A 14,382-nucleotide genomic window follows, 5' to 3' on the forward strand; every position below is an offset into this window, starting at 1 on the left:
GGACTGTGGCACCTGCCCTGGGGACACGAGACACACTGGTAGAGGAGAAATCAAGGCTGTTGGGCCCCGACAGCTGCTTCAGGAGTGCTGTGATTAGGTAACAGAGGAACCAAACAGCACATGGCTGGCTGCTCTGCAGGGCAGGGATGGAGTTCCTTGTGAGGTTAAACCCTGCGATTCAGTCTGCAGGGACAAGGCGTGGGGAGTACAATGAACATAGGTTTGAACAGTTTGATGGTTTTGTGTTTTGTAGGAGCTTGGGGTTGAGTTTCACTGGGTTTTACTGCTGCCCAGTCTACCCCCACGGGCTGGGAGGAATCTGAGGTTATAGTGCACATATATTCAAACACAGACCTTCAGGTTTATTTTTTTCCAATACCAGAATCAGTAATTAAAAGTTTGTTAACTGAAAATGAAATTGATTTAAATTCCTCAACAGAAAAAGTCTTCTCACAACAGCTAGGCAAAATGTTTGGATGAAAATAAAATAATTTAGAGCTATTTCAGTTTATTAAAAGAGAGCACAGGTCAATATATTTAAATCCAACATCTAAAGTTACATTCCTAACCCATATTTAGCAGTATGAATGAAACCCTGTTAGAGGAGAGCAGTCCTATTTTGGGAAGTCTTTATGCACACTTTTTACTTCATGTGAAAAGGAAAGCATTTAAATGATTTCCTGTATCTGGCCCCAATGTACACAGATTTTCAAAGGCACTGGATGTATATCCCTTTGAAGTAGATTCTCACAAAATCAGTGTTAGCTATAAACCAAAATAATGCTGCCCTCTCTTCACAAGAAGTTATAAAGACAGTTCAGTGTTGTTTGTAAATGTGCCTTTTAATTAAAACAAACACATTTCACAGCTTAGCAAAAGAAAAAAGCTAGCCACAAAATGCTGATTCATCAGCAGTGGACATCAAGCACCAACTCTTCTTGTCTATAATTTAATTAAGCATGCAAGGTTATATGCACACACATATGTGCCTTCCTACTAGATTTGCTACTCTACTATGCTGATTGTGTATTAAATAGTTATTAAGGAGAGCAATGCCAAGTTTTTATTTAATATGCATTCAGCACCTATCTAACTCAGAAGCTTTGACATTCCCAGGTCTAAGATTCCCTTGCAGGTTACAACCTGCCAAAGCTTCTGGCTTTCATTAAAACCTTTCAGTCTGCCTTCAGCAGCTGCAAAAATATTAATGCAATTACAGGTTAGAAATTAGGATCCTCACCCACAAGAACATTACTGTGGTACTGTAAGAAGGAAGTCTTGCTCAAAAGCAAGTTTTTATTGCTCTACATGAGATCTCCAAAGCAAAACACTAAATGCATGTGGGACCCTAAAGAAGTTGTAAATCCATTTTACAGAAATCCAACCAAGTGAGGTTAAATATATTCTGAAATAATACACGTATCCCTAATGTGAAAATAGAAGGTAATAAAAAGCTATCTTTTCTTTCCTTCCCTGGTAACAATTCTCCTCCCACATTCTAGTGATAGAAGCCAAGAATTGAAGGAATGGAATTCTTGAAAAAGCAACATATAAAACATTTTGAAATCAGCATATTATTAGCATCTATGAATTTATACTTATTCAAAAGCCCTCACATTAATTTCCTATGCAAATAAGACATTTCCTAGACTTGTAAACTAAATAAGCTTTAAAAACTGGAAACAATTGGGGGATAGGGGTTAGGAGCAGTATTTAGTCCCAGCAGACTCTTCCTCCCCTTCCCAAACCCAGAATTCAGTTCTCATATCATGTATGAACTGAAATTACAGCTCAGAGCGGAAAATTAGGACCTGACCTTGCAAAACAAACAGCCTCCCTTTGAAACATGGCTCGAAGACATGCAATAAACCCCAGCAGTGCTGTCTATAGTGAGGCCTGCAGAACTGCATTGGTATTGCTCAATTAGCTGTGAGAAAAAATGCTAGCAAAAATGGAAAATAACCTAGAACAAATAGATTAGGTCTGGAGATACCAGTCATAATATTTTCTTCCTTCCTGTATTCTCCCAGCCTTACTGCTCTCCTCCCCACCAAGTATTTGTACTAAAAGCAGATTTTCCATCTTCTCTCTTCCCAACTAGCAATCTAAGAGGGAAAAAAAAAAAAGAAAATAAAAAAGAAAAAGATTTACAATCTCTTCACATTCATTAAAAAAATTTTCCAGGCACAATAAACCCTGTGGGCATGGAAAAATATAACAGCATGTCTTCATCAGGCTTGAGGTTGCTGGAGAATAATCAGTAAAACATGTTCAGAAATCAGAGGAAAAGCATGAAAACATTTCAGAGGGAAAAAATCCCACCAAATGATGCAAAAGGATTGTACTTGGATGGGGGAAGGAAGACTGGGGAAACAGGGCACAGGACTTTTCATGAGTAGAAAGAGTTACTTAATTTGCAGAAAAATCTATTGCAAGCAGCTTTTCCATCTAATCAATTAGGTGCATGTATTACATGGAGTGAGCAGCTGTGCCTTGCAAAGAACCCCACTGATGTATCTTTTGATTCTGGGAGATCACACACGTTAGCGTATACAGAAGGAAAACTCTGCACCCTGCAACTTTAAAGGTTTCCAAAATAATCACCTGAGCAGCAGAGTTCTTTGTGGTACACTGTACTTCTAACCACATCAGGAACACACATAAAATAGACCAATAAGGATGTGAAGTTGGCCTGGCCAGATACAATGCACAGCTCCTAGAGCAGAGCTGTGTTGTTGAAAAACATCTGAGTTCACATCCTCCCCCAGTTCACCTTGTTTGAAATTTGTGACCATTTCTATGGATAATCTTTCATCTTTATGAACCACAAAGATCAACAAGTTTCAAGTAAACTCAGCTGGTGAAATGTCTGTGTTGGATTTCAACTGTTAGTTGTGAATTCCTGAAGAATTACTCATAGTCACCTTCATGATGCCCTCCTTGGCCCTCTGCCTGCCTCAAGTGCTAACACCCAGCAGGGAGCCAGTGAGCAGCACCGACCCTTTGAGAAACCAGAGAGAAGGACTACCATAGCCCCTGTGTGGTGTCTTGGGAATTTCCTATGCCCAAAGGATGGAATGGTACTAAAATACATTACAAATTACTGATGGAAAGTTGGTGCTTTGCCAAAGAAATCTTTCATGAAAATTGACAGGTTAAAGACATTCCATGAGCTGACAGTAGCAGCAAAATAACAAAAGTCCTGAAGACAGCTAATTGTTTTTTCATATTTCTTTTTAGCAAATACACAAAGAACAAAATGTGTTTTCATTAAGCTCGTGAAATGGCATGAGGCTTTCCAATTACTCCAGACACTGTAGAAGTTCAATAAGTACTGTGAGTTATCAACTAGAAGAATTGCCATCACCAGCAGACCAAGGATCTTTCTTGTCTTGAGGACAGAACCTATGTAAGGGAGGAATAATGGTCTAAATATCTAGTAACAGCTATTTGCAACTAAACAACAAAGGTGTTGAAATAGATAGATAAACACAATCTTACCTGAGCAACAAAGCATTGAGATACAGCTCAGAAGAGCTTATGTCAACACTCATTGGGCAAAACTCTTTTCAGGATAATGACAATGAACAGGTTCAAAGTGCTAAAAATAGCTCCAGGTTTTTTTCCTAGTGTGAAGAATTGGAACCAGAATCAACTTCTTCCTCTTGATGGGAAATACACTGTTTTCAGGTAAAATTAGGGTAACTGCAGGTTCCTCCCCACTCTGCACATTGGATTGACACTCCTGCCCGCCCAAAAAGGATAAAAAGCACCCCAGTCATGTCAAAAACCAGTCACCAGCATGATTATACCCTCAAGTCTAATGTAGTTAGTACACTGTGATATGTACCAAAACATTCTTCCCATTAATTGCTGCATTACTAGAACATTACAGTATCTAGAGTTACACATTATGAAGAATATCACAGACAAATTCAGTGTAAAAGTCCTCACTATGAAAAATTAAGTCACAGATGAGGAAATGAGTACTCTCCAACCCACATGGTCACGGGTTTTCCAGGAAGCACTTCGAGTCAATTCCCAAGTAGAGAAAGGCATTTTAAGAATGTAAATCTACTTAAGAGAAATAAATAAGGATGTTAGCTTTGTTTCTTTTGTCCAGGTGAAAGGCAATCCAAAAGGTCTTAAAGTGGCAAAGCTCAGGAAACAGCTGATCTCACCATCTGCACTGGTGAATAACCAATTTACCTTTGTCACCTAGAAGAAAAACGCAAATCTTAGGAAGGTTGAAGAAATGAAGAAAAACACTCCAGTCTGAAGATAATGATCCATCCAAATAGGACCAAATAGAAAATGGCCCGTCCTCACTGCTATGTTAATTCAAGTATTGCCTCAGCCTACACTCACAGACAAATCCTCTGCTTAAAACAAACGGTACTTTAACTCTGAGCGAGCTGCCCCAGCAGCACAACTCAAACACGGGGGATTCTTGCCCTGCCAATGTAGCAAGGCCTTAGCTAAGGCATATCACTAACCTGGTCACCACTGCACAGCTGTAAGAACATTAAAAAAGGAGGAAAATAAACAACCCACAAAAAAAGGGCCACACTGAGTCAGACTACAGATCATCTACCCAGTTCTCCTGCCTCTTAGTAGTGGCCAAGATAAGAATGTTACAACAGGGCAGGCACGGAGGGAGCGGTGCTTCTCCAGAACACTCCCTTAGCTGCCAGCAACAGCAGCCTGGGGATTTCCTGAGCCAAAGGTGGTGGTTTTGCACTTAATAATCCTCTGTGAATTTTTTCATCAGTGCAACAAAGCAAACTGAATAATCCTTAAGCGGAAAGATAACTTAAGGAACTCAAAAAGCCGCAAGAAGAAATAAAGGTAAAGGACTGGCAGGCAGAGTTAGAAACTCAACTGCCCCTGGTAGGAAGAAAAAAAGAAAACCCTTGCACAAAACTTATGTCAAAGTTTTATATCATCCACTACCCTTCGAAAATCAAGAGTTTCTCAACAATTTTTCTTTTTCAGTTCATACAATTGAAAGATAAGAATCTTACAGGCAGAGCTATTACTCAAAAGTTCAAACATATCAATTAAGAATGTAGATTCTCCTACACTGGGAAGAGCCCAAATGATGGGGTTTTTTTCATTAAAATATTTCAAAAGGATAATTATTCTTTTGCAAACTCAAATATTTAGGGTGATCCTAACTTAGCTGGCGAGCCATTATGCTTTGGTTGGACTTCAGCACAGTATTTAGCATTCTGACAATATGTAAAAGGGAAATGAAAGCTTTCTCATGTTTTCCAGGCCTACAGAGTCTAGCAGAACTCTGTGATTTAAGAGAACAGCAGTGATTTGATACAGCCGTGCTAGACTGAAGCTATAAACGTGTAACAGGGCACAGCTCTTTTCCAATTTCAGAAGCTTCCTTGATTTCTTCTCAACATTATGCTTTTCAAGAAGCAGACCACGAATAAGTGTTTTCAAGTATTTTTATTTACTTTTTTTTTCTAGACACTCCCTAACAGCAGAGAGGATGAGATCAGTAAACGCAAACCTAGTCCTGACTATCGATGCCAGAAATGTGGGTGCCATGAAGCTCCTACTAAGCTGCTGTGTTTGCGTGAAGCTCTGTTATGTCACTGTCCTATCACATACCAACAAACCTTAAGATGTGCTCTGTCTCTCCAGCTCTAGGAAGGAGAAAGCAGCTGTCCTTTCACTGCTTGCTAAAATTTCTGGACTGAAGAGATTGTGTTAATAGTGTAGCAAGGTAGAGGTAAAAAAATAAAAAGAAAAAAGGTTGTACCATCATCAGGGAACAATTTTATTATCTCATTCTCCTACCCGCTGCTGATTTCCAAATCTACAATAATTTGTACTGACAGGATTCCTGCCAATTCAAGACAGTATTAGTTAATACTCATTTCCCTCTGGTTCTTCATGAAAAAGATACCAGCAACAATAAGAACACCACTGCTAGCTACATTCCTAACTGCAGAATGACTTCAGTAAGTAAATTAACATTTTAAAAATTATAATTCAAAGAACCAAACTTGTTCAATATATAACTCCCAAATACTGGATGGCTTGACACCTGCAACAGATGACAATTTTTACTCATTATCACATCATAGTGGATTTCAAGATCCTAATGTTAAGTAATTCTTAATAACTCCAGAAAAAAAGTAAAGTTATTTTCATACTGGCCAAAAATTATCATTTACAGCATTGCTATCACTATTTGATTTAAGCATTATCTGAGTATTGAATTATTAGCAGTACTAATTTAATGCGAACCAATAGGGTGCAGTACAAAACTAGCTCTCCACAATACAGTAAACAACTGCTCCTTAAATGCGTTAATTACAAGTTCTTACTTTCCCTCCCTGTCAAACCTAGCTGACACCATCAGTCCTGCTGATTTCAGTAGGACTATCACACAAGCAGGAATGTGCAGATCTAGACCCTTCCATCCTGATTTATGAGAAAGAAGCATGAGTCTAAGCAGGAATTTAACACTTACGCTTCCACAGTTGTTCTTACAGTCTGTTCCTCACCATCTTCATCTGAACTGCTACATGTTGCATCAGAGTCCAGGTCCTTCTCCACGCGAGACAGCAGCCCTCCAGCAGACAGTGCAAACCCCCGGATTTCACCTGGTGCGACGGTAACTCCGTTCTGTACGTCCACACTCAAACTACTCTCCAAAGTAGTTGCATTGTTTTCTGGCCAACCTTCAGTGCACCTGAGGGAGTTACTGCTCAAAAATCTGGTTGGCTCATGGAAAAACTTCATTCTCTGAAGCTGATGTTTCACAAAGCATTTCAGCTGCTGATCACAGTGCTTGATAACATGCTTTGCCAGGAGCATTTGTAAACGCTTCTGAGTTCTTTTGGCGCGACTGATTTCCATTTGTTGCTTAGTGACACACTGGAGTAAGCGAGCATACACCTCCTCCTGGGTGCAGCTCAAAATCCCTTCTGAAGGCCCGTGAAGAATTTGGTATAATAAATCCCCTTTTATTGTTTCAGCGCAGACTTCCAAAGCCCTACCCAAAAACCCATTCTTCTTGTACCATTTACCATTTAAAAGTTGCATTTCTTCTGCATTACTGGACTCAGTTACATTTGAATCTGAGAGTCTCTGTGTTCCTGCTAAGTTCGGAGATGCGGCCTCTGAAAACATTGCCCCTTTGACCTGTTGCTCAGGTTCTGAGTGACTAATCTGACCAAATGATGTGTCACCACCATTATGTAATGAGTTTCTCATCTTGGAGCAGCCAGGCTCTCCTGCTTTCATTTGCTTACCAGTTTTGTTGCTAAACGCAGAATTTGTACTCATTAACAAGATAGACTGATAGCGCTTGGAGGCTGGTGGGGAACCAAAATGCTGTACACTGAAGATATCATTCCTGAGGTTGGGCTCAGCAGTGGGGAACCCCAGGACTGAGCAAGTAATCTGTGCGATGGAGTCCTCTTTTATCTTCTCTTCCACTGCTCTGGAATTTTCCATGCACAAAGCTGTATCAGACTCCATAGCTCTAGAGGACAAAGAAGGTGACAAGTGGATACCATGATCTTTTGTTGCTGCCTCTCTGAGGGCTGGTGTCATTATATCTACAGTAGGTAGTTTACAGCAAACCTGAAAATAACATGGGCCATGTAAATTTTCTCATTTTCATGACACAGTACAAATACAACTACACTCTTAGACATTCCATTCTTTCAACATTTCATCATTATTCAGAGATTCCATAAAAAGGATGTTATCTAAAGAACACAGACTACACTCCCTCCCAAGTCAAACAAGAACACTCTCTTTTTATTTCATTCAGAGTTTTTCCACGTGCAATGAAAGCCTTTACCTCTCAGGGGAGTAACTGTTCATACCTCATTTCATTTCTGATCCTATCAGTCTGAGAAATAAGACTCAAAAGTTCAGGACTGTCATCTCACCTTGCCCAAACTGAAAAACACGACCATGAACAACATGACTGGCACTACTGCGAGAAACATATTTACTGTAAATCTATATAAAGCAAGCATTTGATTAATTATTATATATTCTCACAAATACACACTAGAAACCAATCATCAAGGTTAATGCTTTCAAAACACAGAACTCTAAGCTCTAAATGTTTTCTAAAAAAAATAAAAGAAATCTTTCCCATGCCTTTGTATCCAGTTTTTTATTCATCAGGCACTGTCTGTGCAATTCAAACAAAATATTTTTCATAACAATTTGAGAAAAGACATTTTTCTTTACAAGTCCTTTTGCCTGTGGTTTGCCATTAAATGAAGGATTCCCAGACTTTGCGATCAAAAGACCAGCTTCAACCTTCACCCCTTCTTGCCAGCAGCTGTGCTGCCAAGTCATACTGCATCTGTTCCACAGCCTACACAGCAGGAATCACTGCTTTACACTGTACTTACAGCTTTGTTTAGGAGATGGTTAAAGAAGCCCAGTGAATGATTTAACTGAACATGGCCTGCAGAAGACTGAAAGATAAGTTACGGTCAGGTCTTTGTTAAGAAGCTAGAGACAAAACCAAAAACAGTAAGAGAGCAGTAGCAAATGTGAGTGTAGCACAGTAATGCCACAGTAAATTCTCTGTTGAACCACTGTACTGTTTGTGCAGCACTTCCACTGCACCACTTTTAATGTCTCCAGTTTCTCTGATCTCCACAGCAACTGCCTAGCTCAGCAATTTTTAATGCACAGATCTCATAAGGGGTCAATGATTCCAAGACTTAAGGTCCACATATGGACCTTAAGAAAAGCAAACTCCTTGTCTGAAGCCTTATCTTGTTTATAACTACAGACTTTTTACACTGAAGATGTGAAAATTGAAGGGAGATATGGAAACCTAAGGATCTGAGAAGTACCAGTCTGGAAACTTGCTCCTTAACTCTCAAAACATGAAGAAAAACAGAGAGCCACATGCTCCAGCACTGCCTTACCTCTCTTGGTATGCTGTATTCACCTTTCATTCCTCCACACGTACTTCAACCATGAGGTTCTCATTCTCCGTACATCACCTATCCAGCATCACCGGGACCAAGTTTGGTGGTCACACTGCTAATCCTAAATGATACTACTAAAATCCCCAGGATTTTAACCTTTATCAATAAGCCAATAACTTCAGCCTACCAAGGAATCAGAACAAAGCCCTCCCAGTGGACAGCTGTTCAGGAAGAGCCCCGTTCTAGGATCAGGAAATGCACTGATGAGTGCTGGAACCCTGAATCCTAAAGGCTCTGATGACTCGGTAATGCTCTCAGCATCTGGTTAACTCATGGCTTTGTGTCTTTCCATTCTTGTAAAAGCCAGCAGGCCCAAGAATTTTTAAATCCAGAGGAGTATGGATTCAGACACTTATGCCTGCCTGCCCTCAGCATATGGCAAATAACTGTAGTAAGTCAGAGCAATTTAACACAGCTAAAACATAAGGGGAAATGAAGTGAAGCCCACAGTTCCTCTGTGGGGTTACTTTGAGCTCAGGAGTCCCCGTGTTTGATTTGTCCCTTGGAATGTCAAGAACCTCTCCCAGAAGAACATCAGCCTGGTATCTACATACACTGAGCAACCAGTTTATAACTGTTCAGGTTTACTGTCCACATCCCTTAGTCTGAGTGGTTTAACAGGCAAAGATTGCTACTCCTGAAAATCAGAAAACATTTACATTGAGCAGAGCTGCTGCTCAAGCAAACAAGAAGTTTGGAGATGTGGAAGACATACCTGCATGAAGATGGAGAGGCTATTCAAAAAACTGGCAGCACAAAAATTACACAGTACTGTGTTTTAACTTGATCATATTCCCTCAAATATCACATACCCTTCTGGTACAGTTTCAAATTTCCAAAACTGCAATGTATACCATTAGCAATCTTTTTTCTTTGTTTTTTGTTTAGTCTGGGGGACTTCTTTCCCATTCTTTTAGGGGAAAGAGAGGAATAAATCAAAGTACCATCAAATGGAACCACAAACAGTAAACTAAAGAGCTCTGACAAAACACTAACTAATTAGGAGTGCCTGACAGAAGACGCTTAAATTACAATAGAGCTAAAAAATAAATAAAATGCTTTTGAATAGGGAAATCGCTGAATTAACCCCTTGCCCAGCAACTTGCAATCCTCACAAAATGTTTCTGCCCTGAGGACAGTCATGTGAGACATTCAGGTGTGTTCACCTCATTTCAGACTATAGACTAAGACTACATAAAAGCTGTTACTGTTCCCGTCTCCGTTCTTGGTATTTCTCCAAGAAGTTCATACACACACACAAAAAGTCATTGACATATGAGCAAAACAAAGAATCAGCTGCAAAAAAATTATAAACAAATTTTAGTACAAGTACTTGGCTCGGCAAGAATTGTACAATTTTCATTTTGATACATTTTATTTCATTTTGGCAGAAAGCTGCAAAAATAATTTCACTCCACCCTTATTGGAAGTGAGTTTCCAGAGCCAAACCTACTATCTTTGGGGGGAAAAAAATAGAGATAAAAGCACAGAGGGAGGGAAGACAAGTACTGCAAAATGGTATTCTGGAAGAGACTGTATTTGCATTCTGCAAAAAGCTTTTTTGTCATAGGTAAACCATTTCAGGAACTTTTTCCATTGTGCACTAGTTGAGGTTTCAAAACCAGAACAGCTGAAATGCTACTAAACTGGCAAACAGTTTGCCTTTCATCTGCTGAATACACACTCCACTTAAAAGACTAAAAAGTACTGCAGAAAGAAAAGCTGACATTAAATAAGTACTGGGGAAGGGAAGAAACAAGTACCAGACATGCACAGTACAGCAACTGATGTTTAGAGTGACTTTATGCTTATCCTCCCTTAATGCCTTAATTACCCAGGAGGACATAGCTGGGAGCTGCAGTTTATCACAGCCCGACCCCGCACCCCGGTCCCTTCTCTCACCACACCTACAGGTCCCTAAGCCCTCAGTGACTCCTACTCCTCTCTCTCTCTCCTCTCCCCCTGCTACCTTTGCTGATTTCTTAGTCCTCATTTCTGCCTTATACCCTTCCCTACCAGGTTTACCTCACCAGAATTTGCCTAAATCCTGAAACTAGTGTGTTCGTGTTGGTGATTATTGCTCCCTATTAAAAAAAACACAACAAAACCTCCCACAAACCTGCCAGCACTCAGGGTGGCATTCTCTCCCTTCCCAGCTTTTGTTTATGGTCCTTTCACTTTTTGACTTCCCCCCTTGCATAACACTATCACTTTGGTTACACAACACTGCAGACAATGTTCTGGGGGATTTTTGCTTAGGGAGAGGATTGCTTTGTCTTCTAGTGGATTTTTTGTTTGTGATCTTTTTGTTTCCAATGACAATAAAACTCCACTTGCATGGGCCTTTGTAAGGCTCCTCTGTACCAGCTTTCACTCCTTGTAAATTGAGTCATCTTTCCTCATCCCAAACACCTGAAATTTTCTTGATAGTAATAAGATTTCTGAAGACTAGGGTAAGATTCTTATATTTCTTATTTCCTTTTGCTTTGAAATTCAAGGGCCTACAAAGAACACTTCAAATTAATATGGCTATTTCCAGTTTACTCACAGATTAACAGTGTTTCAGATAAGCCAACTTCCACTGGTTTTACCTTGTCTAGAAGGCATTCCAAAAGCAAAGACAAGATCCTGGCAACAGACAGCATCTGGTGAAACACCAGAAAATTAAGCTCAGCAAGAATGCTCAAAAATACTCTATTGCAATTTTCAATTTCGAGAGGCTTTAAGGCCTCTTAGAAACAACCTGCAGAACAGACAGCGCTACACAAGCAAGCTTGATCTGCCCTCAACACAACTGACAGAACCTGGTTTCCTACAGCTTTGTGCTGTTTGCCCTGTAATCCCTGGCTCCTCTTGGAAAGCCTTCCTGATAATCACAGGACAAAAATAAAGTGCTCTGGCAGACAGGCACTACTGCGGCACTGCCTCAGCCAAGTGCAGTGGGCAGGACTGACCCTGCCCAGCTTCTCCAAGCCTTGCCTGGTGGGAGGCATCCCCTGGGTGTGCTTTAACTACCACTCCCACTTTTCGTTAAACCTACAGGATCATAGTGATTTCTTAGAATAGAGAGAACAGCTCAGTAGCATAGTCTGCATTTCCTCACAGAACAGTTTGCAGCAACTACCGCAAAAGAGATATTGGTCCCACCGGGCATGTCCTCGTTAGAAGTATCAAAGGAAAAGGAAAGAAAACCATATTTAACACACCTGGGGCTAGCCTTTAAAAAAAAAAATCATCTCAGTAGGCAGCTTTTGTTTTCAGTTCAAAAGCAGCCCAGTTACTCATGACATGTATTTAAGCATTTTAGTATTTTGTGCTATTAATAGATTGGAAGAAAAAACATAAACCCAAACAGGATTATGCAGGGAGTCTCGACTTTCAGCAGCACTCACTGTGTAGGCACAACTATCCAGACAAAACTCCAAACTCCAGTTTTGTACACTCCAGAAGATATAAGCACAAATTCCTCCTCTTTGGCCAAAAACCAACACAACAAAACACACATGCACACACCCCCTAAAAAGGATCTCTCTTTGAACACCAAGAGAAACCCATTTAAGACAGACCACCCAGTTCCAGTCATAAAAAAACCATCAAAAAAAGGATGTACTTCAAGTGGAACTCATTAGAATTCATTTATGATAAAATCCGTGACTCGGGGTTGTTTTTCTCCCAGTTCATGACTGCTTCCAAACAGAGAATCGGGTGTACCTCTCAAGTTTACTACCACAGCATCAACTAATTCCCGTTCAGTCTACAGTACCATTTACAATGTAACATCTGAAGTAATTTCAACATATGTTAAACACTTCTTGTATTACAACAGGTGCATCTGTAAGTAGGTTGTACATATGTCTCTAACAAATATCTGCAGTACTTTCCAATCCATCATAAAGTCCATACCAACATTTCAGTTCTCCTTTTGAATTTCAGCCTTTGAGGAGAGGGCCATAAAACTCGGTCTTAAACAAAAGACACTCAACTCTTAGACATTAATTAAGATGATTGGAATTTATACTCCCCAGAACATTTCCCAGGATTTCATAACATGGACTAATAAGGCAGGAGAGTCCTAAGGCACATAGACTGCTTTCTGAGGTAGTACATCTACCAGGCTTTATCTGGTTTAATTTTTACTATTTCCTTTTTATTAAAGCAAGGAGAAAAAGGAAGTATTTGCCTTTTGACAAAAAGCACACTTTAATAATTTGGATTTCTTTTTTAATTGGCTACCATTGGAAATTGCAAATCCCCATTTTTAATCTGCTTCCCATTGGTGAGCGGTATGGAATACCTCAGTCATTGCTACATTTTTTTTTCTGTGAGACACTTCAGAATTTTGCAAGCAGGGAGCTTGCAAAAAAGCGCATGGAAAGGCTTGCTCAAGATCACACAAGAAATCTCAAGGCAGGCTGCGGGACACACCTGGATCTGAGCTGCTCCCTAGAGCTTTCCTAACTACTTTATATCAAGTATCCAGCTCTGTAAGCGGTCTGCAGTCTGGGAAGTCTCGGCCAGGGTTACTCCGAGGCAAAGGAATCTCTGTCGGTCGGTTCAGGTTGATTGTCAGAGAGAAGTTTTGATCCAGGATTTAAATCCCGGGTGGGACACTCGTGGCGGGCGTGGGTAGCCCCGCCCCCTCCCGCGCGGGCCCCGCCCCCGCCTCAGCGCCACCGGCTCCGCCCCGCCGCGCGCACGGACCGTTACCACCCCGCCCCCACTCCGCGCATGCGCACCCGCCACTCCCGCCGCGGGAACCAACCGCCGCCCGGCCTCGCCGTGCCTCCGCCGCCTCGCCGCGCCTCGCCGCGCCCCGCAGCCCGCCCGGCTGTGCCCCGCGGAGCCCCGCGCTTGCCTCTGCACCCAGCAGGTTCTCCGCAGCGGCGCCGCCACCGCCGCCTCCAGCCCGCGCGGCGCGGCACCCGGCGCGGCTCGCACTGCCGATGTTGAAGAGTCCGCGCCCAGCAAAAGCGCAGCGCGGCGGGGCGGAGTGTCCCTCGCTCCTCAGGGGAGGAGCGCGGCCAATCCGGCGCGCCGGGGGGCGGGGCCTCCCGCCATTGGCGGGTCCCGCCTGACGCGCAGATGGCGCTCCCCCGCCCTCCCTCCCGCCCGCGCCGGGGCTGTGAGGGAGCTGAGGGGAGAGCGCTGTGCCCGCTGCGGGAGGTGCAACTGTAACCTCTAACGTGAAAATAACTAAAAAAAACCTATAAACACACTAACCTTCCTAAATATTTCCGAGTTATTATGCCAATAAAAGAAAAACACGTTCACCGGCATTATGTTCCCTCCCTCCGAACTCCCCCTCAGCACCCTGAGGTGAACACGGGCAGGGAGCAAGCAGCCCGGTTCCCCCTCGGGCTTTGAAGTAACGCAGACAAGCATGAGA

General features: G+C 41.8%; 1 protein-coding gene across 7 annotated transcripts in view; it reads right to left on the bottom strand.

Annotated features, from left to right (window-relative positions):
- KANSL1L (KAT8 regulatory NSL complex subunit 1 like) overlaps positions 1-13,997 on the bottom strand; it is a 59,546-nt gene extending 45,549 nt beyond the window's left edge. For 2 of the 7 annotated variants that reach the window (XM_064661955.1, XM_064661957.1), the window contains exon 1: positions 6,497-8,373. In XM_064661955.1, the coding sequence (XP_064518025.1) occupies positions 6,497-7,584 (1,088 nt within the window). In that variant the 5' untranslated portion in view covers positions 7,585-8,373. Of the gene's footprint in view, positions 1-6,496; positions 8,374-13,421; positions 13,628-13,732 lie in introns of those variants that run through there. The other 5 variants (XM_064661958.1, XM_064661956.1, XM_064661954.1 and 2 more) reach the window with 5 other exon arrangements.
- Positions 13,998-14,382: the final 385 nt, after the last annotated feature.

The sequence above is a fragment of the Pseudopipra pipra genome, chromosome 7 (genome assembly GCF_036250125.1).
Source record: "Pseudopipra pipra isolate bDixPip1 chromosome 7, bDixPip1.hap1, whole genome shotgun sequence".
NCBI lineage: Eukaryota > Metazoa > Chordata > Aves > Passeriformes > Pipridae > Pseudopipra > Pseudopipra pipra.